This window comes from Mobula hypostoma, unplaced genomic scaffold (genome assembly GCF_963921235.1).
Source record: "Mobula hypostoma unplaced genomic scaffold, sMobHyp1.1 scaffold_83, whole genome shotgun sequence".
Taxonomy (NCBI): Eukaryota; Metazoa; Chordata; class Chondrichthyes; order Myliobatiformes; family Myliobatidae; genus Mobula; species Mobula hypostoma.
In genome coordinates, this window is record NW_026948186.1 from 303086 (window position 1) to 330528 (window position 27443).

A 27443-nucleotide genomic window follows, 5' to 3' on the forward strand; every position below is an offset into this window, starting at 1 on the left:
GGTAAGGGGGAATGAGGGGATCAATGGGGGTAAGGGGGAACAAGGGGATCCGGTGGAAGGGGGAATGAGGGGATCGAAGGGGAGGGGGAACTAGGGGATTGAGGGGGAACGAGGGAAAGGGGGAATGAGGGGATCAAGGGGGAAGAGGGAATGAGGGGATCAATGGGGAGGGGATCAAGGGGGAGGGGAACGAGGGGATCGAGGGGGAACGAGGGGATCAAGGAGAAAGAGGAAAGGAGGGGATCAATGGGGAGGGAGAAGGAGGGGATCAATGGGGAGGGGGACAGAGATGATCAAGGGGGAGGGGGACAGAGAGGATCAAAGGGGGAGGGGTTCCGAGGGGATAAAGGGGGAGGGGTTCCGAGGGGATAAAGGGGGAGGGGTTCCGAGGGGATAAAGGGGGAGGGGTTCCGAGGGGATAAAGGGGGAGGGGTTCCGAGGGGATAAAGGGGGAGGGGTTCCGAGGGGATCAAGGGGGAGGGGTTCCGAGGGGATCAAGGGGGAGGGGTTCCGAGGGGATCAAGGGGGAGGGGTTCCGAGGGGATCAAGGGGGAGGGGTTCCGAGGGGATCAAGGGGGAGGGGTTCCGAGGGGATCAAGGGGGACGACGGGATCAAGGGGGAGGGGGACCGAGGGGATCAAGGCGGAGGGAGAACGAGGAGATCAAGGGGGGGAACGAGGGGATCAAGGGAGGGAACGAGGGGATCAAGGGGAGGGGGGGAATGAGGGGATCAAGGGGAGGGGGAATGAGGGGATCAAGGGGAGGGGGAATGAGGGGATCAAGGGGAGGGGGAATGAGGGGATCAAGGGGAGGGGGAGCGAGGGGATCAATGGGGGTAAGGGGGAACGAGGGGATCAATGGGGGTAAGGGGGAACGAGGGGATCAATGGGGGTAAGGGGGAGCCAGGGGATCAATGGGGTAAGAGGGAATGAGGGGATCAATGGGGGAAGGGGGAATGGGGATCAATGGGGTAAGGGGGAGCGAGGGGATCAATGGGGTAAGGGGGAGCGAGGGGATCAATGGTGGTAAGGGGGAGCGAGGGGATCAATGGTGGTAAGGGGGAGCGAGGGGATCAATGGGGTAAGAGGGAACGAGGGGATCAATGGGGTAAGGGGGAACGAGGGGATCAAGGGGGAGGGGGACCGAGGGGATCAAGGGGGAGGGGGACCGAGGGGATCAAGGGGGAGGTGGGACCGAGGGGATCAAGGGGGAGGTGGGACCGAGGGGATCAAGGGGGAGGGGGACCGAGGGGATCAAGGGGGAGGGGGAAAGAGGGGATCAAGGGGGAGGGGGAAAGAGGGGATCAAGGGGGAATGAGAGGATAAAGTGGGGGAAGGGGGAACGAGGGGGATCAAGGGGGGAGGGGGAACGAGGGGATCAAGGGGGAATGGGGAATGAGGGGATCAAGGGGGGAATGGGGAACCAGGGGATCAAGGGGGAGGGGGAAAGAGGGGATCAAAGGGGGAAGGGGGAAAGAGGGGATCAAGGGGAGCAGTGGGAAAGAGGGGATCAAGGGAGGAAGGGGGGACGAAGGGATCCGGGGAAGGGGGAACAAGAGGATCAAGGGGGAGGGGGAATGAGGGCATCGAAGGGGGAGGGGGAACTAATGGATCGAGGGGGAACGAGGGAAAGGGGAATGAGGGGATGAAGGGGAAGAGGGAATGAGGAGATCAAAGGGGAAGAGGAAGGAGAGGATCAAGGGGGAAAGGGGAAAGAAGGGATCCGGGGGAAGGGGGAACGAGAGGATCAAGGGGGAGGGGGAACGAGAGGATCAAGGGGGAGGGGGAACGAGAGGATCAAGGGGGAGGGGGAATGAGGGCATCGAAGGGGGAGGGGGAACTAGGGGATCGAGGGGGAACGAGGGAAAGGGGAAATGAGGGGATGAAGGGGAAGAGGGAATGAGGAGATCAAAGGGGAAGAGGAAGGAGGGGATCAAGGGGGAAGGGGAAGGAGGGGATCAAGGGGGAACAAGGGGATCAAGGGGAGGGGGAATGAGGGGATCAAGGGGAGTGGGAACGAGGGGATCAATGGGGTAAGGGGGAACGAGGGGATCAATGGGGTAAGGGGGAACGAGGGGATCATTGGGGAGGGGGAATGAGGGGATCATTGGGGAGGGGGAACGAGGGGATCATTGGGGAGGGGGAACGAGGGGATCATTGGGGAGGGGGAACGAGGGGATCATTGGGGAAGGGGAACGAGGGGATCAAGGGGGAGGGGGAACGAGGGGATCAAGGGGGAGGGGGAACGAGGGGATCTATGGGGTAAGGGGGAGCGAGGGTATCAATGGTAGTAAGGGGGAGCGAGGGGATCAATGTGGGTAAGGGGAACGAGGGGATCAATGTGGGTAAGAGGGAACGAGGGGATCAAGGGGGTAAGAGGGAACGAGGGGATCAAGGGGGTAAGAGGGAACGAGGGGATCAAGGGGGTAAGAGGGAACGAGGGGATCAAGGGGGAAGGAGGAAAGAGGGGATCAAGGGGGGAAGGAGGAAAGAGGGGATCAAGGGGGAAGGAGGAAAGAGGGGATCGAGGGACTGGGAAAGAGGGGGGAAGGGGGAACGAAGGGATCCAGGGGAAGGGGGAACGAGAGGATCAAGGGGGAGGGGGAACTAGGGGATCGAGAGGGAACGAGGGAAAGGGGGAATGAGGGGATGAAGGGGGAAGAGGGAATGAGGAGATCAAAGGGGAAGGGGAAGGAGGGGATCAAGGGGGAACGAGGGGATCAAGGGGAGTGGGAACGAGGGGATCAATGGGGTAAGGGGGAACGAGGGGATCATTGGGGAGGGGGAACGAGGGGATCATTGGGGGAGGGGGAACGAGGGGATCATTGGGGGAGGGGGAACGAGGGGATCATTGGGGGAGGGGGAACGAGGGGATCAAGGGGGAGGGGGAACGAGGGGATCAAGGGGGAGGGGGAACGAGGGGATCAAGGGGGACGGGGAACGAGGGGATCAAGGGGGAGGGGGAACGAGGGGATCAAGGGGGGAAGGGGGAACGAAGGGATCTGGGGGAAGGGGGAACGAGAGGATCAAGGGGGAGGGGGAATGAGGGCATCAAAGGGGGAGGGGGAACTAGGGGATCGAGAGGGAACGAGGGAAAGGGGGAATGAGGGGATGAAGGGGGAAGAGGGAATGAGGAGATCAAAGGGGAAGGGGAAGGAGGGGATCAAGGGGGAACAAGGGGATCAAGGGGAGTGGGAACGAGGGGATCAATGGGGTAAGGGGGAACGAGGGGATCATTGGGGAGGGGGAACGAGGGGATCAAGGGGGAGGGGGAATGAGGGGATCAATGGGGTAAGGGGGAGCGAGGGGATCAATGGGGTAAGAGGGAATGAAGGGATCAAGGGGGTAAGAGGGAATGAAGGGATCAAGGGGGTAAGAGGGAACGAGGGGATCAAGGGGGTAAGAGGGAACGAGAGGATCAAGGGGGAGGGGGAATGAGGGCATCGAGGGGGAGGGGGAACTAGTGGATCGGGGGAATGAGGGAAAGGGGGAATGAGTGGATGAAGGGGAAGAGGGAATGAGGGGATCAAGGGGGAAGAGGGAATGAGGGGATCAAGGGGGGAAGGGGGAACGAAGGGATCTGGGGGAGGGGGGAACGAGAAGATCAAGGGGAGGGGGGAACGAGAGGATCAGGGGGAGGGGAGAACGAGAGGATCAAGGGGGAGGGGAGAACGAGAGGATCAAGGGGGAGGGGAGAACGAGAGGATCAAGGGGGGGAAACGAGAGGATCAAGGGGGAGGGGGAATGAGGGCATCGAAGGGGGAGGGGGAACTAGGGGATCGAGGGGAAAGAGGGAAAGGGGAATGAGGGGATGAAGAGGGAAGAGGGAATGAGGAGATCAAAGGGGAAGGGGAAGGAGGGGATCAAGGGGAAGGAGGGGATCAAGGGGAAGGAGGGGATCAAGGGGGAGGAGGGGATCAAGGGGGAGGGGGAAGGAGGGGATCAAGGGTGAACAAGGGGATCAAGGGGAGTGGGAACGAGGGGATCAATGGGGTAAGGGGGAACGAGGGGATCATTGGGGGTAACGAGGGGATCAAGGGGGAGGGGGAACGAGTGGATCAAGGGGGAGGGGGAACGAGGGGATCAAGGGGGAGGGGAAATGGGATCAATGGGGTAAGGGGGAGTGAGGGGATCAATGGGGTAAGGGGAAACGAGGGGATCAATGGGGTAAGGGGGAGCGAGAGGATCAATGGGGTAAGGGGGAGCGAGGGGATCAATGGGGTAAGGGGGAGCGAGGGGATCAATGGGGTAAGGGGGAGCGAGGGGATCAATGGGGTAAGGGGGAGCGAGGGGATCAATGGGGTAAGGGGGAGCGAGGGGATCAATGGGGTAAGGGGGAACGAGAGGATCAAGGGGGAGGGGGAATGAGGGCATCGAGGGGGAGGGGGAACTAGTGGATCGGGGGAATGAGGGAAAGGGGGAATGAGTGGATGAAGGGGAAGAGGGAACGAGGGGATCAATGGGGTAAGAGGGAACGAGGGGATCAAGGGGGTAAGAGGGAACGAGAGGATCAAGGGGGAGGGGGAATGAGGGCATCGAGGGGGAGGGGGAACTAGTGGATCGGGGGAATGAGGGAAAGGGGGAATGAGTGGATGAAGGGGAAGAGGGAATGAGGGGATCAAGGGGGAAGAGGGAATGAGGGGATCAAGGGGGGAAGGGGGAACGAAGGGATCTGGGGGAGGGGGGAACGAGAAGATCAAGGGGAGGGGGGAACGAGAGGATCAAGGGGGAGGGGAGAACGAGAGGATCAAGGGGGAGGGGAGAACGAGAGGATCAAGGGGGAGGGGAGAACGAGAGGATCAAGGGGGAGGGGAGAACGAGAGGATCAAGGGGGGGAAACGAGAGGATCAAGGGGGAGGGGGAATGAGGGCATCAAAGGGGGAGGGGGAACTAGGGGATCGAGGGGAAAGAGGGAAAGGGGAATGAGGGGATGAAGAGGGAAGAGGGAATGAGGAGATCAAAGGGGAAGGGGAAGGAGGGGCTCAAGGGGAAGGAGGGGATCAAGGGGAAGGAGGGGATCAAGGGGGAGGAGGGGATCAAGGGGGAGGGGGAAGGAGGGGATCAAGGGTGAACAAGGGGATCAAGGGGAGTGGGAACGAGGGGATCAATGGGGTAAGGGGGACCGAGGGGATCATTGGGGGTAACGAGGGGATCAAGGGGGAGGGGGAACGAGTGGATCAAGGGGGAGGGGGAACGAGGGGATCAAGGGGGAGGGGAAATGGGATCAATGGGGTAAGGGGGAGTGAGGGGATCAATGGGGTAAGGGGAAACGAGGGGATCAATGGGGTAAGGGGGAGCGAGAGGATCAATGGGGTAAGGGGGAGCGAGGGGATCAATGGGGTAAGGGGGAGCGAGGGGATCAATGGGGTAAGGGGGAGCGAGGGGATCAATGGGGTAAGGGGGAGCGAGGGGATCAATGGGGTAAGGGGGAGCGAGGGGATCAAGGGGGAAGGAGGAAAGAGGGGGGAAGGAGGAAAGAGGGGATCAAGGGGGAAAGGAGGAAAGAGGGGATCAAGGGGGAAGGAGGAAAGAGGGGATCAAGGGGGAAGGAGGAAAGAGGGGGGAAGGAGGAAAGAGGGGATCAAGGGGGAAAGGAGGAAAGAGGGGATCAAGGGGGAAGGAGGAAAGAGGGGATCAGGGGGGAGTGGGAAAGAGAGGATCAAGGGGGGGGAACTAGGGGATCAAGGGGGAACGAGGGAAAGGGGGAATAAGGGGATCAAGACGGAATAAGGGGATCAAGGGGGAAGGGGAAGGAGGGGATCAAGGGGAAGGGGAAGGAGGGGATCAAGGGGAGGGGGAATGAGGGGATCAAGGGGGTAAGGGGGAATGAGGGGATCAAGGGGGTAAGGGGGAATGAGGGGATCAAGGGGGAAGGAGGAAAGAGGGGATCAAGGGGGGAAGGAGGAAAGGGGATCAAGGGGGGAAAGGAGGAAAGAGGGGATCGGGGGGAAGGAGGAAAGAGGGGATCAGGGATGAAGGAGGAAAGAGGGGATCAGGGGGGAGTGGGAAAGAGAGGATCAAGGGGAGGGGGAACTAGGGGATCAAGGGGGAACGAGGGAAAGGGGGAACAAGGGGATCAAGGGGGAAGGGGAAGGGGAAGGAGGGGATCAAGGGGGAAGGGGAAGGAGGGGATCAAGGGGGAAGGGGAAGGAGGGGATCAAGAGGAGGGGGAATGAGGGGATCAAGGAGGAAAGGGGGATCAAGGGGGAAGGAGGAAAGAGGGGATCAGGGGGGAGTGGGAAAGAGAGGATCAAGGGGGAGTGGGAAAGAGAGGATCAAGGGGGAGGGGGAACTAGGGGATCAAGGGGGAATGAGGGAAAGGGGGAATAAGGGGATCAAGGGGGAATGAGGGAAAGGGGAAATAAGGGGATCAAGGGGGAAGGGGAAGGAGGGGATCAAGGGGGAAGGGGAAGGAGGGAATCAAGGGGGTAAGGGGGAACGAGGGGATCAAGGGGGAGGGGGAACGAGGGGATCAAGGGGGAGGGGGAACGAGGGGATCAAGGGGGAGGGGGAGCGAGGGGATCAATGGGGGTAAGGGGGAGCGAGGGGATCAAGGAGGAAGAGGGAACGAGGGGATCAATGGGGAAGTGGAATGAGGGGATCAATGGGGGAGGGTGAATGAGTGGATGAATGGGGGAATGGGGAGCGAGGGGATCAATGGGGGTAAGGGGGAACGAGGGGATCAATGGGGGAGGGGGAAAGAGGGGTTCAAGGGGATAATGAGAGGATCAAGGGGGAATGAGGGGATCAGGAGAACGAGGGGAACAAGGGGGAAGGGGAACAAGGGGATCGGGGAGAAGGGGGAAGGGGAAAGAGGGGGAGGGGGACGGGGGGAGGGGGACGGGGGGAGTGGGATCGAGGGGGGAAGGGGGAACGAGGGGGGAAGGGGGAACGAGGGGGGAAGGGGGAACGAGGGGGGAAGGGGGAACGAGGGGGGAAGGGGGAACGAGGGGGGAAGGGGGAATGAGGGGGAAGGGGAAGGGGGAACGAGGGGGGAAGGGGGAACGAGGGGGAAGGGGAAGGGGGAACGAGGGGGAATGAGGGGAAACGAGGGGGGAATGAGGGGAAACGAGGGGGGAATGAGGGGAAACGAGGGGGGAATGAGGGGAACGATGGGGATCGAGGGGGGAAGGAGGAACGATGGGGATCAAGGGGGGAAGGAGGAACGATGGGGATCAAGGGGGGAAGGAGGAACGATGGGGATCAAGGGGGGAAGGAGGAACGATGGGGATCAAGGGGGAAGGGGGATCAGGGAGGGAAAGGGGGATCAAGGGGGGAAAGGGGGATCAAGGGGGGAAAGGGGGATCAAGGGGGGAAAGGGGGATCAAGGGGGGAAGGGGGGATCAAGGGGGAAAGGGGGATCAAAGGGGGAAGGGGGATCAAGGGGGAGGGGGATCAAGGGGGAGGGGGATCAAGGGGGGAGGGGGATCAAGGGGGGAGGGAGATCGGGGAGGGGGATCGGGGATCAAGGGGGGAAGGGGGATCAAGGGGGGAAGGGGGATCAAGGGGGGAAGGGGGATCAAGGGGGGAAGGGGGATCAAGGGGGAAGGGGATCAAGGGGGGAAGGGGATCAAGGGGGGAGGGGGAATGAGGGGATCAAGGGGGGAAGGAGGAACGAGGGGATCAAGGGGGAAGGAGGAACAAGGGGAAGGGGGATCAAGGGGGAACAAGGGGATCGAGGGTAAGGGGGATCAAGGGGGAACAAGGGGGATCTAGGGGAACGAGGGGGAACTAGGGGATCAAGGGGATCGAGGGGGGAACAAGGGGATCGAGGGGGGAACAAGGGGATCGAGGGGGGAACAAGGGGATCGAGGGGGGAACAAGGGGGATCGAGGGGGAACAAGGGGGATCGAGGGGGAACAAGGGGGATCGAGGGGGAACAAGGGGGATCGAGGGGGAATGAGGGGGAACAAGGGGGATCGAGGGGGAAGGGGGAACAAGGGGATCGAGGGGGAAGGGGGAACAAGGGGATCGAGGGGGAAGGGGGAACAAGGGGATCGAGGGGGAAGGGGGAACAAGGGGATCGAGGGGGAAGGGGGAACAAGGGGATCGAGGGGGAAGGGGGAACAAGGGGATCGAGGGGGAAGGGGGAACAAGGGGATCGAGGGGGGAACAAGGGGGATCGAGGGGGGAACAAGGGGGATCGAGGGGGAAGGGGGAATGAGGGGGATCAAGGGGGGAAGGAGGAAAGAGGGGATCAAGGGGGGAAGGAGGAAAGAGGGGATCAAGGGGGGAAGGAGGAAAGAGGGGATCAAGGGGGGAAGGAGGAACGAGGGGATCAAGGGCGGAAGGAGGAATGAGGGGAAGGGGGATCAAGGGGGGAGGGGGATCAAGGGGGGGAGGGGGATCAAGGGGGGGAGGGGGATCAAGGGGGGGAGGGGGATCAAGGGGGGGAGGGGGATCAAGGGGGGGAGGGGGATCAAGGGGGAACTAGGGGATCAAGGGGGAACTAGGGGATCAAGGGGGAACTAGGGGATCAAGGGGGAACTAGGGGAACGAGAAGATCCTCACCACTTGTTCCAGGCCTTGCAGACCCTCATGCAGACACAGAGCTCCCTCTGCGTTAGGTAGCGGAACACCAGCAGCCACACGTGCCTCTGCATCATCTGGTCCTCGGAGGGGTTGCCGCTGGGCGAGGGCAGAGGGGGGCCGGCCCTGCCGCAGGGGCAGCCCCCTCCCTCTGCCCCTCCCGTCCCCCTGCCCGGCGGCCGGCCGGCCGAGAGCGGACGGCGTGGGGCCCCCGAGCCCCGGAAGTCGGCCGGGGGCCGCTGGAGGCGGACGGGCGGCTGCGAGCCCCCCAGCTCGGCCTTGCCGCTGTCCGACAGGCGCGGGTGGGCGGCCGTTCCGTCGGAGGACGGGAGGGCCGGGCGGAGGGGCGAGGAGGAGGAGGAGGGGTGAAGGGCGAGGGACTGCGCTCGCCGGAGGTGGCAACGGCGCAGACGGTCGGCGCGGAACACCGCCCCTCCCCTGCCGGGACGGGGAAACTTCAGCAGGGCCGGATGGTCGACATCACCCTCTGCTTTCCGCTTCTGTGGAGGAGAGCGGAGAGGCGGGGAGGGGTCAGTGGGATTCACACAGGACATTCCCAATCTCCCTGACCCTCCCCATCTCCCATTACACCCACCTCTCCACACCCCCATCTCCGTAATCACCCCTACACCTTCCCCATCTCCGTAATCACCCCCTCCCCTACACCACCATCTCCGTAATCACCCCCTCCCCTACACCACCATCTCCGTAATCACCCCCTCCCCTACACCACCACCTCCGTAATCACTCCTACACCTCTCCCCATCTCCATAATCACCCCCTCCCCTACACCCCCATCTCCATCATCACCCCCTCCCCTACACCCCCATCTCCATAATCACCCCCTCCCCTACACCACCATCTCCGTAATCACCCCCTCCCCTACACCACCACCTCCGTAATCACCCCCTCCCCTACATCCCCATCTCCATCATCACCCCTAAACCTCTCCCCATCTCCGTAATCACCCCCTCCCCTACACCCCCATCTCCATCATCACCCCCTCCCCTACACCCCCATCTCCGTAATCACCCCTACAACTCTCCCCATCACCGTAATCACCCCCTCCCCTACACCCCCATCTCCAAAATCACATCACTCCCCATCTCCGTAATTACCCCCTCCCCTACACTCCCATTTCCGTAATCACCCTCCCCTACACCCCCATCTCCGTAATCACGCCTACACCTCTCCCCATCTCTGTAATCACCCCCACCCCTACACCACCTACTCCGTAATCACCCCCTCCCCTACACCCCCATCTCCATAATCACGCCCTCCCCTACACCCCCATCTCCGTAATCACCCCCTCCCCTACACCCCTATCTCCATCACCCCCTCCCCTACACCCCCATCTCCGTAATCACCCCCTCCCCTACACCCCCATCTCCGTAATCACCCCCTCCCCTACACCCCCATCTCCGTAATCACCCCCTCCCCTACACCCCCATCTCCATCATCACCCCCTCCCCTACACCCCCATCTCCGTAATCACCCCTACACCTCTCCCCATCTCCATCATCACCCCCTCCCCTACACCCCCATCTCCGTAATCACCCCCTCCCCTACACCCCCATCTCCGTAATCACCCCTACACCTCTCCCCATCTCCGTAATCACCCCCTCCCCTACACCCCCATCTCCATCATCACCCCCTCCCCTACACCCCCATCTCCGTAATCACCCCCTCCCCTACACCCCCATCTCCATCATCACCCCCTCCCCTACACCCCCATCTCCGTAATCACCCCCTCCCCTACACCACCATCTCCGTAATCACCCCTACACCTCTCCCCATCTCCGTAATCACCCCCTCCCCTACACCCCCATCTCCGTAATCACCCCCTCCCCTACACCCCCATCTCCATCATCACCCCCTCCCCTACACCCCCATCTCCGTAATCACCCCTACACCTCTCCCCATCTCCGTAATCACCCCCTCCCCTACACCCCCATCTCCGTAATCACCCCCTCCCCTACACCCCCATCTCCGTAATCACCCCTACACCTCTCCCCATCTCCATCAACCCCTCTCCCCCTGGTTTGAACAGAAACAAAGTGGTCTCACCGTCCGTAATAGGATCTGCTCCCTCTCGAGTTTTATCTGGGGACATGAGGTGGAGGAACAGGGATGGGTGGGGGAGAAGAGAGGTGGAGAGAAGGTTAATTTCCTGCTGAGATATCAGGAAGAGAGGCAAGGCATCCTGAACTCCGGCCCCCTCCCTTTGCCTCCCTCGCTCCCACCTGTCTAGGATCAGAGGACACAGATAGAGTGGATGTGGAGAGGATGTTTCCTGTAGTGGGGGAGTCTAGGACCAGAGGACACAGATAGAGTGGATGTGGAGAGGATGTTTCCTGTAGTGGGGGAGTCTCGGACCAAAGGACACAGATAGAGTGGATGTGGAGAGGATGTTTCCTGTAGTGGGGGAGTCTGGGACCAGAGGACACAGATGGAGTGGATGTGGAGAGGATGTTTCCTATAGTGGGGGTGTCTCGGACCAGAGGACACAGATAGAGTGGATGTGGAGAGGATGTTTCCTATGGTGGGGGAGTCTAGGACCAGAGGACACAGATAGGGTGGATGTGGAGAGGATGTTTCCTGTAGTGGGGGAGTCTCGGACCAGAGGACACAGGTAGAGTGGATGTGGAGAGGATGTTTCCTATAGTGGGGGAGTCTCGGACCAGAGGACATAGATAGAGAGGATGTGGAGAGGATGTTTCCTATAGTGGGGGAGTCTAGGACCGGAGGACACAGATAGAGTGGATGTGGAGAGGATGTTTCCTGTAGTGGGGGAGTCTAGGACTGGAGGACACAGATAGAGTGGATGTGGAGAGGATGTTTCCTATAGTGGGGGAGTCTCGGACCAGAGGACATAGATAGAGAGGATGTGGAGAGGATGTTTCCTATAGTGGGGGAGTCTCGGACCAGAGGACATAGATAGAGAGGATGTGGAGAGGATGTTTCCTATAGTGGGGGAGTCTAGGACCGGAGGACACAGATAGAGTGGATGTGGAGAGGATGTTTCCCATGGTGGGGGAGTCTAGGACCAGAGGACACAGATAGAGTGGATGTGGAGAGGATGTTTCCTATAGTGGGGGAGTCTCGGACCAGAGGACATAGATAGAGAGGATGTGGAGAGGATGTTTCCTATAGTGGGGGAGTCTAGGACCGGAGGACACAGATAGAGTGGATGTGGAGAGGATGTTTCCTATCGTGGGGGAGTCTAGGACTGGAGGACACAGATAGAGTGGATGTGGAGAGGATGTTTTCTATAGTGGGGGAGTCTAGGACCAGAGGACACAGATAGAGTGGGTGTGGAGAGGATGTTTCCTGTAGTGGGGGAGTCTGGGACCAGAGGGTACAGATAGAGTGGGTGTGGAGAGGATGTTTCCTATAGTGGGGGAGTCTAGGACCAGAGGACACAGATAGAGTGGATGTGGAGAGGATGTTTCCTGTAGTGGGGGAGTCTAGGACCAGAGGACATAGATAGAGTGGATGTGGAGAGGATGTTTCCTATAGTGGGGGAGTCTAGGACCAGAGGACACAGATAGAGTGGATGTGGAGAGGATGTTTCCTATGGTGGGGGAGTCTAGGACCGGAGGACACAGATAGAGTGGATGTGGAGAGGATGTTTCCTGTAGTGGGGGAGTCTAGGACCAGAGGACACAGATAGAGTGGATGTGGAGAGGATGTTTCCTATAGTGGGGGAGTCTAGGACCAGAGGACACAGATAGAGTGGATGTGGAGAGGATGTTTCCTGTAGTGAGGGAGTCTCGGACCAGAGGACACAGGTAGAGTGGATGTGGAGAGGATGTTTCCTGTCGTGGGGGAGTCTAGGACCAGAGGACACAGATAGAGTGGATGTGGAGAGGATGTTTCCTGTAGTGGGGGAGTCTCGGACCAGAGGACACAGATAGAGTGGATGTGGAGAGGATGTTTCCTGTCGTGGGGTAGTCTAGGACCAGAGGACACAGATAGAGTGGATGTGGAGAGGATGTTTCCTGTAGTGGGGGAGTCTCGGACCAGAGGACACAGATAGAGTGGATGTGGAGAGGATGTTTCCTGTAGTGGGGGAGTCTAGGACCAGAGAACACAGATAGAGTGGATGTGGAGAGGATGTTTCCTGTAGTGGGGGAGTCTAGGACCAGAGGACACAGATAGAGTGGATGTGGAGAGGATGTTTCCTATAGTGGGGGAGTCCGGGAATAATTCACCATTGTAATCACATCCACTCTATCAAGAGTTTTCAATATTCAATCGGTTTCAATGATTCACCCGTCATTCTTCTAAACCCCAGCGAGTACAGGCCCAGAGCTGTCAAACGCTCCCGACACGTTAATCCCTTCTTTCCCAGAACCTTTCTAAAGTTTCAACATCTCCCACCCTCGCTTTCATGTTCTCGCTCTCTTGAAAAAGGAGCACCAACATCGCATCTGCCTTCCTCACCACGGGCTCCATCCGCAAATTCACCTTTCGGGAATCCTGCACGAAGGACTCTCAGGCCTCTCTGCACCGCACGCTGTCGGAGCAGTGCTGCCAGGATAATCAAGGACACGACCCACCCAGCCAACACACTTTCCGTCCCTCTCCCCTCCGGGAGCAGGCTCAGGAGCTTGAAGACTCGTACGGCCAGATTTGAGAACGGCTTCTTTCCAACTGTGATAAGACTGCTGAACGGATCCTGACCCGGATCTGGACCATACCCTCCAAATATCCGGACCTGCCTCTCGGCTTTTTTGCATTACCTTACTTTCCCTTTTAACACAGAACATAGAATAGTACAGCACAGTACAGGCCCTTCGGCCCACAATGTTGTGCCGACCCTCAAACCCTGCCTCCCATATAACCCCCACCTTAAATTCCTCCATATACCTGTCTAGTAGTCTCTTGAACTTCACCAGTGTATCTGCCTCCACCACTGACTCAGGCAGTGTATTCCACGCACCAACCACTCTCTGAGTAAAAAACCTTCCTCTAATATCCCCCTTGAACTTCCCACCCTTTACCTTAAAGCCATGTCCTCTTGTATTGAGCAGTGGTGCCCTGGGGAAGAGGTGCTGGCTGTCCACTCTATCTATTCCTCTTATTATCTTGTACACCTCTATCAAGTCTCCTCTCATCCTCCTCCTCTCCAAAGAGTAAAGCCCTAGCTCCCTTGATCTCTGATCATAATGCATACTTTCTAAACCAGGCAGCATCCTGGTAAATCTCCTCTGTACCCTTTCCAGTGTTTCCACATTCTTCCTATAGTGAGGTGACCAGAACTGGACACAGTCCTCCACGTGCGGCCTATTTTCTATTTATTATTTACAATTTAAATTTTTAGTATTTACTATTGATTTGTACTCCAGGGAGCGGAAAGCGCAGAATCAAATATCGCTGCGACGATCGTACGCTCTAGTATCAATTGTTTGGCGACAGTAAAGTATCTCCGATCCCTGAATATCTCTCTCTCGCTCAGGAAAACCGCAGGCGGAACACGGTGCCGGGAAGCGATCGGCTTCGGCGGAAGGAATAAAGGCGCGGACCGGTTCCTAAGCAGACGAAACTCAGAAGTCGGAGGTGCCAAGGGAGCCCGGCTCTCACCGCCCCCCCCCCGCCCGTCTCCCTGCCAGCAAGCGCCCCCTCCCCGTCTCACCTTGTTGCGAGCCGACTGCTCGGCCACCGCGAGCCTCCGCTTACGCATCAGCAGGTAGTCGGAGTGGCGGGGAGGGGGGAGCCCCTCCAGCTTCCGGCGGACGGCCCCCACCGACAGCACCCGCCGGCCGTGCTCCCCCGCCAGCCGCGGCCTCTCCGCCTGTGACTGGTGGCCCCCGTCCGGCTGGGAGGCCTTCAGGGGCAGGGTACGACGTTCCTGGAAGGAGTGGGGGGGGGGGGAGAGACAGGTTTTCAGATGGTCGCACCGTGACACCGGCGTAATTTGACCCTCCCCTCCCCAGATACCCGCTTTCATGCCCACCCCTCCCTCCCCCAGACCCCTCCCCGGACCGGACGCTCCCCCCCCGCCCCCCCACCCCGCCCGGGCTGCTCACCTGCGTCCTCTGATCCAGCTGCACACACTTGGGGCAGACCCAGCAGTTGGGGAGTTGCTGACTGATCACCCCCAGGGAGGAGTCCAGCTGTTTGGAGGAGGGGAGAGTTGTCAAACGCCAGCAACCTGCGGGGGTCCCGCATCCCTCCGTCTGATCCACCCCACCCCCCCTACCCGTCCGTCGCTCTCCGCACGCCCTCTGGCCCCCGCCGATTCGATCGCCCTCCCTCAATCGGGTGGGAGGAGAAGATGGCGCTGGTGATGTCCGTTATCTGCCGAGCAGGGCGCCGGGCACAATCCCGATTTGATGGAGACGGACGTGAGAGTGCGGAGGAACATCTGGAGAAACTTCTGGAATGCCCGCTTGGCCGCCGCTGCTACTGTGCGGTCTGGAATCTCCGGAGGGGAAGGCCCTGAGTCCTCGGCCTTGCTTTTTGCTCAGCGGCCGGGGACGGGGTCGAAGTGCTCGGGAGGGGCTGTGTCGGAGGCTCGAGGTTTTCGGACGGACTCAGAGTCCGCTGCGGTCGGGTGCTTCCAATGGTGCTGCATTGGGAGTTGTTGGCGCCTGGAGGTTCACGGCCGGGAGAGTTTCTCCCTTCTGCCGCCTTGAGATGATGGGGCTATCAGGACTTTGAGACTTTGTTTTACCGTGCCCATGGTCTGCTCTTTATCAAATTACGGTATTGCTTTGCAATGTTGTAACTACATATTATAATGACGTGGTTTTGTCAGTTTTAGTCTTGGTTTATCCTGTGATATCACTCTGGAGGAACATTGTACCAATTTTTTAACGCATGCATTTCTAAATGACAATAAACGAGGACTGAGTGTCCTCATAATCTAATCTAATCCCCTCCCTATCTGTGACACCCTTCCTCCCCCCTCCCTGGACCCTCTCTCTCTTTAATACCTCCATCACCACCCACCCTCTCCCCGTCCCCTGCTGTCTCACTCCTCGCATCCACCCCACCCACCCCCCAGCGTCTCCCCACGGGGGGGCCACCCACCTTCAGGCAGGAGGGGTACTGAATGTCCTTATAATCTAATCTAATCCCCTCCCTATCTATGACACCCCTCCGCCCCCTTCCCCGGACCCTCACTCTCTTTAATACCTCCATCACAACCCACCCTCTCCCCGTCCCCTGCTGTCTCACCCCTCGCATCCACTCCCCCCCACCCCCCAGCGTCTCCCCGCGGGGGGCCACCCACCTTCAGGCAGGAAGGGTGGACGATCTCGCTGCAGGTGGAACACTCCATCAGGGCGCCCCGTGCTCCGCTCTTCCCCTCGGCGTCCTGGCCCCCCTCGTCGCAGATCATGCACAGGGCCGTGTGCGGCAGGATGGGCTGTGGGGGGGGAGCGAGCGAGAGACAGCGCGTCAGGTTCACGGTCTGCACCCGAACCCAGCTCCCTCGCCGGCAGCTTCGCCCGAGCCGCTGGGGAGAGTTTAGACAAATTCGGCCGTGGGGGTGGGGGGGGGACCATAGTGACTGGGCTGAGTGCGACAGGCCGTCAGGAGGGGGCGGGCGGACGACTGGGCAAAGTTGCAGCGTCGAAAGTGGGGTGGGGGGGGGGGGGACGACGTCGAACCGGGCTGACGAATACAGGACTGAAGGCGTCCTATCTGAAGTACGGGACGAGGCAGATGACCCTCAGAACGCAGTCGAAGACTGACAGGCAGCGACGGGGACAGAAAACTGGCTCGAGAGTGTCTGTGGGGGGGGGGCAGAAGTGAGCGTAGTCGCCGTCACTGAGCAGGAAGTGCTGGGGTAGTCGCCGTCACTGAGCGGGAAGTGCTGGGGTAGTCGCTATCACTAAGGAAGAGGCGCTGGGGTAGCTGAAAGGTCTGAAGGTGGATAAGTCAACTGGACCAGATGGACTACACCCCATCTTCTCAAAGAGGGGGCCGAGGAGATTGCGGAGGCGTTAATAACGATCTTTCAAGGATCACCAGATTGCGGCATGGGTTTCTGGAAGGCCAGAAAATGACAAGGGTCACTCCAGGAAGTCGGGCAAGGCAGAAGAGAGGAAATTACAGGCCAGTCAGTCTGACTTCAACGGGTGGGAAGATGGAGTCGATTACAAAGGATGATTCTTCAAGCCACTTGATAAAAATCGGCCGCAGTCAGCCTGGTTTCCTCAAGGGAAAGCCTTCCCCGACAAATCTGCTGGAATTCTTTGAAGAAATAACAAGCAGGACAGATAAGGGGGAAGCGGTGGATGTTGTCTATTTGGATTTTCAGAAGGTCTTTGACAAGGTGATGCACACGAGGCTACTGGACAAACTACAAGCCCACAGTATGACAGGAAAGATGCTAGTTGTCATATTATTAGCAAGAAGGGCTATTTTATTAAAATGGAAAGATGCCTCTGCTCCCACTTTGATACAATGGGTGATGTTATGTCTTAGTTTGGAAAAAATCAGAAGTCGAACTTTTGATCCTCGATTTGACTTTGAGAAAAGGTGGGGCTCTTTTGCCTGCTACTATCCTTTGATCTGAGTTATTTAAGATGGTTCCCTTCTGATTCTTGGGTAAATGGCTTTGGCTGGCGGATTGATGTCCTTTTTTTATATATAGAAGCTTGTATGGCGTATAGCGCTGGGTTTGGGCTCCAAATGGTTTTTTTTCCCTCTTTTTTTTTGTTTGTTAGTTGTTTTTTTTTTGTTTGTTAGTGAGTGTTTTTTTTCCAGTTAGTAGGGGTTCTTTTTTCCTTCTTTCTTTTTTCAAAAAAAAACCTTTAACATTATTTTTTTTAAATTATTATTGATACACTGTTTATTTGGTTAATAGTTTGACTCTTATTATACATATTGACGTATTGATTTGATTACTTTAATGTATTTTTCTTCTTTGCTGTCAATTTTCAATAATAATGAATAAAAAGATTTAAAAATCAGAAAAAAAATGAAAAAATGCCAACATGGATAGAGCAGTGGCTGATTGGCCGGAGGTAAAGAGTGGGAATAAAGGGAGTCTTTTCTGGCTGGCTGCCGGTGACTAGTGGTGTCCCACTGAAATCCGCGTTGGGGCCGATTCTTTTGATGTCGTACGGATGAAGGAATTGATGGCTTTGCGGCCAAGCTTGTGGATGAAACGAAGAGAGGTGGAGGGGCAGGTAGTTTTGAGGGAGCAGGAGGACTTGGACAGGTAAGGGGAACGGGCAAAGAAGTGGCAGGTGGAATACATTGTCGGGAGGAGTACGGTCACGGGTAGAGGAAAAGTTTCTACGTGGGGAGAAAATTCAAAAACCCGAACCACAAAGCGACTTGGGAGTCCCTAAAGGTTAACTTGCAGGTTGAGTCTGCGGTGAGGAAGGCTAATGCAATATTAGCATTTGTTTCGAGAGGACTGGAATACAAAAGCAAGGATATAATGCAGAGGCTTTGTAAGGCACTGGTGAGGCTTCATGTGGAGTACTGGGAGTAGCTTTTGGCCCCGTATCTGGGAAGGGATGTGCTGACATTTAGAGGGTCCAGAGCAGGTTCACAAGGATGAGTCTCGGAATGAAAGGGTTAACATACGAGGAATGTTTGATAGCTCTGGGTCTGAACTTGCGGGAGTTTAGAAGAATGAAGTGGGGGATCTCATTCAAACCTTTCAAATGTTGGAAGACCTCAACAGAGGGGATGTGGAGAGGATGTTTCCTATAGTGGGGGAGTCCAGGATCAGAGGACACAGATAGAGTGGATGTGGAGAGGATGTTTCCTGTAGTGAGGGAGTCTAGGACCAGAGGACACAGATAGAGTGAATGTGGAGAGGATGTTTCCTATAGTGAGGGAGTCTCGGACCAGAGGACACAGATAGAGTGGATGTGGAGAGGATGTTTCCTATAGTGGGGGAGTCTAGGACCAGAGGACACAGATAGAGTGGATGTGGAGGGGATGTTTCCTGTCGTGGGGGAGTCTAGGACCAGAGGACACAGATAGAGTGGATGTGGAGAGGATGTTTCCTGTAGTGAGGGAGTCTCGGACGAGAGGACACAGATAGAGTGGATGTGGAGAGGATGTTTCCTGTAGTGGAGGAGTCTAGGACCAGAGGACACAGATAGAGTGGATGTGGAGGGGATGTTTCCTGTCGTGGGGGAAGTCTAGGACCAGAGGACACAGATAGAGTGGATGTGGAGAGGATGTTTCCTGTCGTGAGGGAGTCTAGGACCAGAGGACACAGATAGAGTGGATGTGGAGAGGATGTTTCCTATAGTGAGGGAGTCTCGGACCAGAGGACACAGATAGAGTGGATGTGGAGAGGATGTTTCCTATAGTGGGGGAGTCTAGGACCAGAGGACACAGATAGAGTGGATGTGGAGGGGATGTTTCCTGTCGTGGGGGAGTCTAGGACCAGAGGACACAGATAGAGTGGATGTGGAGAGGATGTTTCCTGTAGTGAGGGAGTCTCGGACGAGAGGACACAGATAGAGTGGATGTGGAGAGGATGTTTCCTGTAGTGGAGGAGTCTAGGACCAGAGGACACAGATAGAGTGGATGTGGAGGGGATGTTTCCTGTCGTGGGGGAAGTCTAGGACCAGAGGACACAGATAGAGTGGATGTGGAGAGGATATTTCCTGTAGTGGAGGAGTCTAGGACCAGAGGACACAGATAGAGTGGATGTGGAGAGGATGTTTCCTGTAGTGGGGGGAGTCTAGGACCAGAGGACACAGATAGAGTGGATGTAGAGAGGATGTTCCCTATAGTGGGGGAGTCTAGGATCAGAGGACACAGATAGAGTGGATGTGGAGAGGATGTTTCCTGTAGTGGAGGAGTCTAGGACCAGAGGACACAGATAGAGTGGATGTGGAGAGGATGTTCCCTATAGTGGGGGGAGTCTAGCACCAGAGGACAGACCGCCAGAATAGAGGGGCGTCCATTCAGAACGGAGATGAGGAGGAATTTCTTTAGCCAGTGGGCGGTGAATCTGTGGAATTTGTCGCCACAGGCGGCCGTGGAGGACAAGGTGTCGGACGTACTTAAGGCAGAGGCTGACAGATTCTTGGCGAGTCGGGGCGTTGACAGTTACGGGGAGAAGGCAGGAGATCGGGGGGTCGAGGGGGATAGTGAACCAGCCATCATGGAACGGCGGAGAAGACTTGTTCTGTCACATGGCTGAATTCTGCTCCCATGGTTTACAGATCGCAGAGGGAGGGTCACGGAGAGTGGGGAAGGGGAGGCACCGTGGAGGGGTTGCGGAGGGACGGAGAGAGGGAGGGAGGGATCTCACCGCTTCGCACTGTCGCAGCACGCAGGACTGCTTCATGCGGCCGGGACCGCCGAACTTCTTCATATCTCGGCAGTAGTGACACAGGCCGCACTCCCGCCGACGACAGGCCGCGCACTGCTTACACCTCCTCCGCCTCCGCCGCGAGCCCGGACCCCCCCTCACCACCGGCGGCCGGCCCGGGGGCAGGGGGGGCGGCCTCGACCGCGGCCTCCCCATCTTCGGCTGCGGGGGGAATGAGGAGGATCAGTTCGATCGGTGGTCCTGGAATAATGTCTCTCCCCCGAACTTCTCGACCTCCTCCCCAAGCTCCCGTAGCCCCACACTCTGCCTCTCTCCACACTCCTTCCCCCGCTCCCCTCTCCCTTCACCTCGTCTCATTTCTGGGGCCATCGGATGATGGGGTAACTGTCCTCTCCCACTCCGCCTCTCTGTCGGTCTGCCCTCTCCGCTCCCTCGTTCTCTTCCACACTCACCTCGTCTCGTTTCTGGGGCCATCGGACGATGGGGTAACTGTCCTCTCTGTCGGTCTGCCCTCACCCCTCCCTCGTTCTCTTCCACACTCACCTCGTCTCGTTTCTGGGGCCAGCAGATGATGGGGTAACTGTCCTCTCCCACTCCGCCTCTCTGTCGGTCTGCCCTCTCCGCTCCCTCGTTCTCTTCCACACTCACCTTGTCTCGTTTCTTTGGCCATTGGACGATGGGGTAACTGCCCTCTCTGTCGGTCTGCCCTCTCCCCCTCTCACACTCACCTTGTCTCGTTTCTTTGGCCATCTGATGATGGGGTAACTGTCCTCTCCCTCTCCCCCTCTCCCCTCCCACACCCATCTTGTCTCGTTTCTTTGACCATCTGATGATGGGGTAACTGTCCTCTCCCTCTCCCCTTTCCCTCGTTCTCTTCCACACCCACCTTGTCTCGTTTCTTTGACCATCGGACGATGGGGTAACTGTCCTCTCCCTCTCCCCTTTCCCTCGTTCTCTTCCACACTCACCTTGTCTCGTTTCTTTGACCATCGGACGATGGGGTAACTGTCCTCTCCCTCTCCCCTTTCCCTCGTTCTCTCCCACACTCACCTTGTCTCGTTTCTTTGGCCATCGGACGATGGGGTAACTGCCCTCTCTGTCGGTCTGCCCTGTCCCCCTCTCCCTCTCCCACACTCACCTTGTCTCGTTTCTTTGACCATCTGATGATGGGATAACTGTCCTCTCCCTCTCCCCTCCCTCGTTCTCTTCCACACTCATCTTGTCTCATTTCTTTGACCATCGGACGATGGGGTAACTGTCCTCCCCCTCTCCCCTCCCTCGTTCTCTTCCACACTCATCGTCTCATTTCTTTGACCATCGGACGATGGGGTAACTGTCCTCTCCCTCTCCCCTCCCACACCCACCTTGTCTTGTTTCTTTGGCCATCTGATGATGGGGTAACTGTCCTCTCCCTCTCCCCTGTCGGTCTGCCCTCTCCCTCGTTCTCTCCCACACTCACCTTATCTCGTTTCTTTGGCCATCTGATGATGGGGTAACTGTCCTCTCCCTCTCCCCTGTCGGTCTGCCCTCACCCCTCCCTCACTCACCTTGTCTTGTTTCTTTGACCATCGGACGATGGGGTAACTGTCCTCTCCCTCTCCCTTTTCCCTCGTTCTCTTCCACACTCACCTTGTCTCGTTTCTTTGGCCATCGGACGATGGGGTAACTGTCCTCTCTGTCGGTCTGCCCTCTCCCCCTCTCCCACACTCACCTTGTCTCGTTTCTTTGGCCATCGGACGATGGGGTAACTGCCCTCTCTGTCGGTCTGCCCTCTCCCCTCTCCCTCTCCCACACTCACCTTGTCTCGTTTCTTTGACCACCTGATGATGGGATAACTGTCCTCTCCCTCTCCCCCTCTCCCCTCCCTCGTTCTCTTCCACACTCACCTTGTCTCGTTTCTTTGACCACCTGATGATGGGATAACTGTCCTCTCCCTCTCCCCCCTCTCCCCTCCCTCGTTCTCTCCCACACTCACCTTGTCTCGTTTCTTTGGCCATCTGATGATGGGGTACCCAGTACAAGCCAGCTTGGGGTCGTCGTTCATGTGCTCTTCCAGCACTTTCTGCGGTGGGTGGGGGAGGGAGAGAGACAGAGAGAGAGTTAGGCACCGCGCTGGGGGTGCCAGGGGAGGGGGGTGTGCGGGCGGTGGGCGGGAAGTGGCCCCTCACCTTCATGTCTTTCAGGAGGGACTCGGCGTCGATCAAGCCGTCCGGGACGCACCTCTTGTTTTCCGGGAGCGACTCCAGCCTGTCGACCAGCGCCCGCAGCCCGCTCCGCTCGAAGTGGGTCAGGTGGATCCAGCCCCCGGCCCGCGAGTCCTGCGAGACCACCGACTCGCTCGAGGGGCTGCGCTTCAGGGCCCGCGCCACGCCGCCCTCTGCCCCCAGCCCGTTGGTCTGGCCGGGGGGAGGAGGAGGGGGCGGCGGGGGCGGAGGGGGAGCGGGGGCTGCCGACCCCCCCTCGGGAGGGGGGCAGGCCGAGACCCCCCGGCGCTCCCCCTCGCCGTCCCCCTCCTCTTCGCTGCTGGAGGAGCCACTGTCACTCTCAGAGTCCGAGTCTGGGAGGGAGGGAAGGAAAAAAAAACGCAGGCCGTGAGCACAGGCGGGAAGAGGGGAGGCAGGAGGAGGAAGGGCCTTCGACTGGGACGCAGCAGGGCCCGGGAAGCGTGGGCAGTAACACGAAGGACGGTTGCCGCGGGTGACCGCGGGACGTCGACAGGACGCGGGGCCGGGCCGAGCAGCGGCAGATGCAGTTCGGCCCGGAGAAGCAGGAGGTGATTCGCTTTGGAAGGTCGGATTTGACGGCAGAGGACAGGGTTAACGGCAAGATTCTTCGTGTGGAGGAGCAGAGAGATCTTCATCAACGTCCATAGATCCCTGAAAGTTCCTGCCGGGGGCGGGGGGGGGGTGGTTAAGAAAACATTTGGTGTGTTTCCCTTCATTAGTCGGGGAATTGAGTTCAGGAGCTGTGAGGTAACATTACAGCTCTATAAAACCCTGGTTTGACCCACACTTGGAGTGTTGTGTTCAGTTCTGCTCCCCTCGTTACAGGAAGGATGTGCAAGCTTTAGAGAGGGTGCAGAGGAGATTGACCAGGATGCTGCCTGGATTAGCGAGGGTCCAGAGGAGATTGACCAGGACGCTGCCTGGATTAGAGAGGGTGCAGAGGAGATTGACCAGGACGCTGCCTGGATTAGAGAGTGTGCAGAGGAGATTCACCAGGATGCTGCCTGGATTAGAGAGGGTGCAGAGGAGATTGACCAGGATGCTGCCTGGATTAGCGAGGGTCCAGAGGAGATTGACCAGGACGCTGCCTGGATTAGAGAGGGTGCAGGGGAGATTGACCAGGACGCTGCCTGGATTAGAGAGGGTGCAGAGGAGATTGACCAGGACGCTGCCTGGATTAGAGAGTGTGCAGAGGAGATTGACCAGGACGCTGCCTGGATTAGAGAGGGTGCAGAGGAGATTGACCAGGATGCTGCCTGGATTAGCGAGGGTCCAGAGGAGATTGACCAGGACGCTGCCTGGATTAGAGAGGGTGCAGGGGAGATTGACCAGGACGCTGCCTGGATTAGAGAGGGTGCAGAGGAGATTGACCAGGACGCTGCCTGGATTAGAGAGTGTGCAGAGGAGATTCACCAGGATGCTGCCTGGATTAGAGAGGGTGCAGAGGAGATTGACCAAGATGCTGCCTGGATTAGAGAGCACGTTTTATGAGGAGAGGTTGAGGAAGCAAGGGCTTCCCTCTGTGGAGCGAAGGGTGAGAGGTGACTCGATAGAGGTGTACAAGATGGTAAGAGGGACAGATAGAGTAGACAGCTAGCTCAGAGGGTGTGAGAGTCACTTGTCAATGGACAGGTATCTACTGAACAGAGGTGGACTGAGAGACACCGGTCAGTGTACAGATCTCCTCCTGAGAGAGAGGGACTGAGAGACACCAGTCAGTGTACAGATCTCCCCCTGAGAGAGCGGGACTGAGAGACACCGTTCAGTGTACAGATCTCCCCCTGAGAGGGAGGGACTGAGAGACACCGGTCAGTGTACAGATCTCCCCCCGAGAGAGAGGGACTGAGAGACACCGGTCAGTGTACAGATGAGAGAGAGAGCGAGAGTGCGCGAGATCAGTGTACAGATGAGAGAGAGCGAGAGACTCCAGTCGGTGTACAGATCTCCCCCGCCGAGGGAGACCGGCGGACAGCAGTCAGCATGCGGGGAGGGGGAGCAGGCGGGACTCACCGATCAGCTGAGATTCCTTCTGGAACTGCTTGGTCAGGTGGGAGCACTTGGCCAGGAAGAAGACGTACCTCTCCACCACGTACCAGCACATCTCATAGTAGAACGGGTAGCGGAACTTAAGTGGAACCTGCCAGGAGGAGGGGAGAGAGAGGCGGACGGGTCAGCTGGGGTGGAGGCTGGGAAGCAGTCCCGGGGGAACTGGCTGGCGAGAATCACAACCCTCCCCCAACCACACCCCCCCCCGGACTCACCCGCGTCCGGTCCTCGATGTTGTAGATGCGTAGCTGCGTGGGGATGTTGAAGCTGTGGAGGAAGTTGCCACCAAAGACCAGGGTGTCCTCCGGAGTGTAAACCGCGTGGATCCACCCTGGGGAGAGAGCCGGTGGGGCGGGGGGGGGGGGAGAAAAATCAGACAGAGACCGTGCGTAACAGCTCCCGTTTAAGGACCCTCGCCGTCCAGCTGGTCCTTACGTGGACTTGCCCGAAATCACTGGATCCCCATAAACTCTCCCGAGTTCCCGTCTGACGTTCTTGTCGTTTTCCCCGCTCCCAATGTGCAACCCTCCCGCAGGGTCAACCCTTATCCTCATCTCCAGCTGTCGTCGGGGGTCACAGTTCACCGAGAGAGGTCAAGTCACCCGGCCCCGACTCCCGCTGGACCGTCCACGTACTGATTGAAGAAACCCACCCTCCTGCGGTGGACAAATTCTGCCCCATCAAAAACTCCTGCACCGAGAAGGTGCCAGTTTATCTTGGGGAAGTTGAAATCCCCAATGACAACATGATCTTCATAAGACACAGAAACATAGAAAATCTACAGCACAATACAGGCTCTTCGGCCCACAAAGCTGTGCCAAACATGTCCTTACCTGAGAAATTACCTGGGGTTACCCACAGCCCTCTATTTTTCTCAGCTCCATGTACCTGTCCAGGAGTCCCTTAAAAGACCCTATCGTATCCGCCTCCACCATCGTTGCTGGCAGCCCATTCCACACACTCACCACTCTCCGAGTAAAAAACTTACCCCTGACATCTCTTCTGTACCTACTTCCCAGCACCTAAAACTACCCCCTCTTGTGCTAGCCATTTCAGCCCTGGGGAAAATCCACATAATCAATGCCTCTCATTATCTTATACACCTCTATCAGGTCACCTCTCATCCTCCGTCGCTCCAAGGAGAAAAGGCCGAGTTCACTCAACTTGTTCTCATAAGGCATGCTCTCTAATCCAGGCAAAATCCTGGTGAATCTCCTCTGCACCTTCTCTAATCCTGGCAGCATCCTGGTCAATCTCCTCTGCACCCTCTCTAATCCAGGCAGCATCCTGGTCAATCTCCTCTGCACCCTCTCTAATCCAGGCAGCGTCCTGGTGAATCTCCTCTGCACCCTCTCTAATCCAGGCAGCGTCCTGGTCAATCTCCTCTGCACCTTCTCTAATCCTGGCAGCATCCTGGTCAATCTCCTCTGCACCCTCTCTAATCCAGGCAGCATCCTGGTCAATCTCCTCTGCACCCTCTCTAATCCAGGCAGCATCCTGGTCAATCTCCTCTGCACCCTCTCTAATCCAGGCAGCATCCTGGTGAATCTCCTCTGCACCCTCTCTAATCCAGGCAGCATCCTGGTCAATCTCCTCTGCATCCTCTCTAACCCAGGCAGCATCCTGGTCAATCTCCTCTGCACCCTCTCTAATCCTGGCAGCATCCTGGTCAATCTCTTCTGCACCCTCTCTAACCCAGGCTGCATCCTGGTGAATCTCCTCTGCACCCTCTCCAACCCAGGCAGCGTCCTGGTCAATCTCCTCTGCACCCTCTCTAATCCAGGCAGCATCCTGGTCAATCTCCTCTGCACCCTCTCTAATCCAGGCAGCATCCTGGTCAATCTCCTCTGCATCCTCTCTAACCCAGGCAGCATCCTGGTCAATCTCCTCTGCACCCTCTCTAATCCTGGCAGCATCCTGGTCAATCTCTTCTGCACCCTCTCTAACCCAGGCTGCATCCTGGTGAATCTCCTCTGCACCCTCTCCAACCCAGGCAGCGTCCTGGTCAATCTCCTCTGCACCCTCTCTAATCCAGGCAGCATCCTTCCTCTGCACCCTCTCTAATCCAGGCAGCATCCTGGTCAATCTCCTCTGCATCCTCTCTAACCCAGGCAGCATCCTGGTCAATCTCCTCTGCACCCTCTCTAATCCTGGCAGCATCCTGGTCAATCTCTTCTGCACCCTCTCTAACCCAGGCTGCATCCTGGTGAATCTCCTCTGCACCCTCTCTAATCCAGGCAGCGTCCTGGTCAATCTCCTCTGCACCCTCTCTAATCCAGGCAGCGTCCTGGTCAATCTCCTCTGCACCCTCTCCAACCCAGGCAGCGTCCTGGTCAATCTCCTCTGCACCCTCTCTAATCCAGGCAGCATGCTGGTCAATCTCCTCTGCACCCTCTCTAATCCAGGCAGCATGCTGGTCAATCTTCTCCGCACCCTCTCTAATCCAGACAGCACCCTGGTCAATCTCCTCTGCACCCTCTCTAATCCGGGCAGCGTCCTGGTCAATCTCCTCTGCACCCTCTCTAATCCAGGCAGCATCCTGGTGAATCTCCTCTGCACCCTCTCTAATCCAGGCAGCATCCTGGTCAATCTCCTCTGCATCCTCTCTAACCCAGGCAGCATCCTGGTCAATCTCCTCTGCACCCTCTCTAATCCTGGCAGCATCCTGGTCAATCTCTTCTGCACCCTCTCTAACCCAGGCTGCATCCTGGTGAATCTCCTCTGCACCCTCTCTAATCCAGGCAGCATCCTGGTCAATCTCCTCTGCACCCTCTCTAATCCAGGCAGCATCCTGGTGAATCTTCTCCGCACCCTCTCTAATCCAGACAGCACCCTGGTCAATCTCCTCTGCACCCTCTCTAATCCGGGCAGCGTCCTGGTGAATCTCCTTTGCACCCTCTCTAATCCGGGCAGCATCCTGGTCAATCTCCTCTGCACCCACTCCAATCCAGGCAGCATCCTGGTCAATCTCCTCTGCACTCTCTCTAAAGCTTCCACATCCTTCCTATAATGAGGGAACCAGAACAAACACGATACTCCATCCATCTTAGAAAAGATGTGCTGGCATTGTAAAGTGTTCAGAGGTGGTTCACAGGGATGATTCCAGGAACCAAAGGGTCATCATACCAGGATCGTTTGATGGCTCAGGGTCTGGAATTGAGAGGGACCGGACGGGGGTGGTGGAGGTGCAGAGGATGCTTCCCATGGTGGGACAGTCTCGGGCCTGAGGAGAGGGGGGGGGGCGCCCTTCCAAGACCGAGACGCAGAGAAATTTCTCTAGCCCGAGGGAGGTGAATTGGTGGAATTTGTTCCCGCAGGGCATCTGCAGGGGGGCCAGGGCGCTGGGTCGTCACCCAACACCGGTCTGATACGGACCCT

The 27443-nt window shown here is 57.9% G+C and overlaps 1 protein-coding gene across 2 annotated transcripts in view; it reads right to left on the bottom strand.

Annotated features, from left to right (window-relative positions):
• kdm2ab (lysine (K)-specific demethylase 2Ab) overlaps window positions 1-27443 on the bottom strand; it is a 136249-nt gene that overhangs the window by 47145 nt on the left and 61661 nt on the right. For both annotated transcript variants that reach the window (XM_063039388.1, XM_063039389.1), the window contains exons 9-18: window positions 24281-24396; window positions 24030-24156; window positions 21963-22351; window positions 21770-21856; window positions 19774-19995; window positions 15769-15903; window positions 14561-14647; window positions 14167-14382; window positions 10596-10631; window positions 8511-9028 (exon numbers count right to left, since the gene is read on the bottom strand). In XM_063039388.1, the coding sequence (XP_062895458.1) occupies window positions 8511-9028; window positions 10596-10631; window positions 14167-14382; window positions 14561-14647; window positions 15769-15903; window positions 19774-19995; window positions 21770-21856; window positions 21963-22351; window positions 24030-24156; window positions 24281-24396 (1933 nt within the window). The remainder of the gene's footprint in view (window positions 1-8510; window positions 9029-10595; window positions 10632-14166; window positions 14383-14560; window positions 14648-15768; window positions 15904-19773; window positions 19996-21769; window positions 21857-21962; window positions 22352-24029; window positions 24157-24280; window positions 24397-27443) is intronic.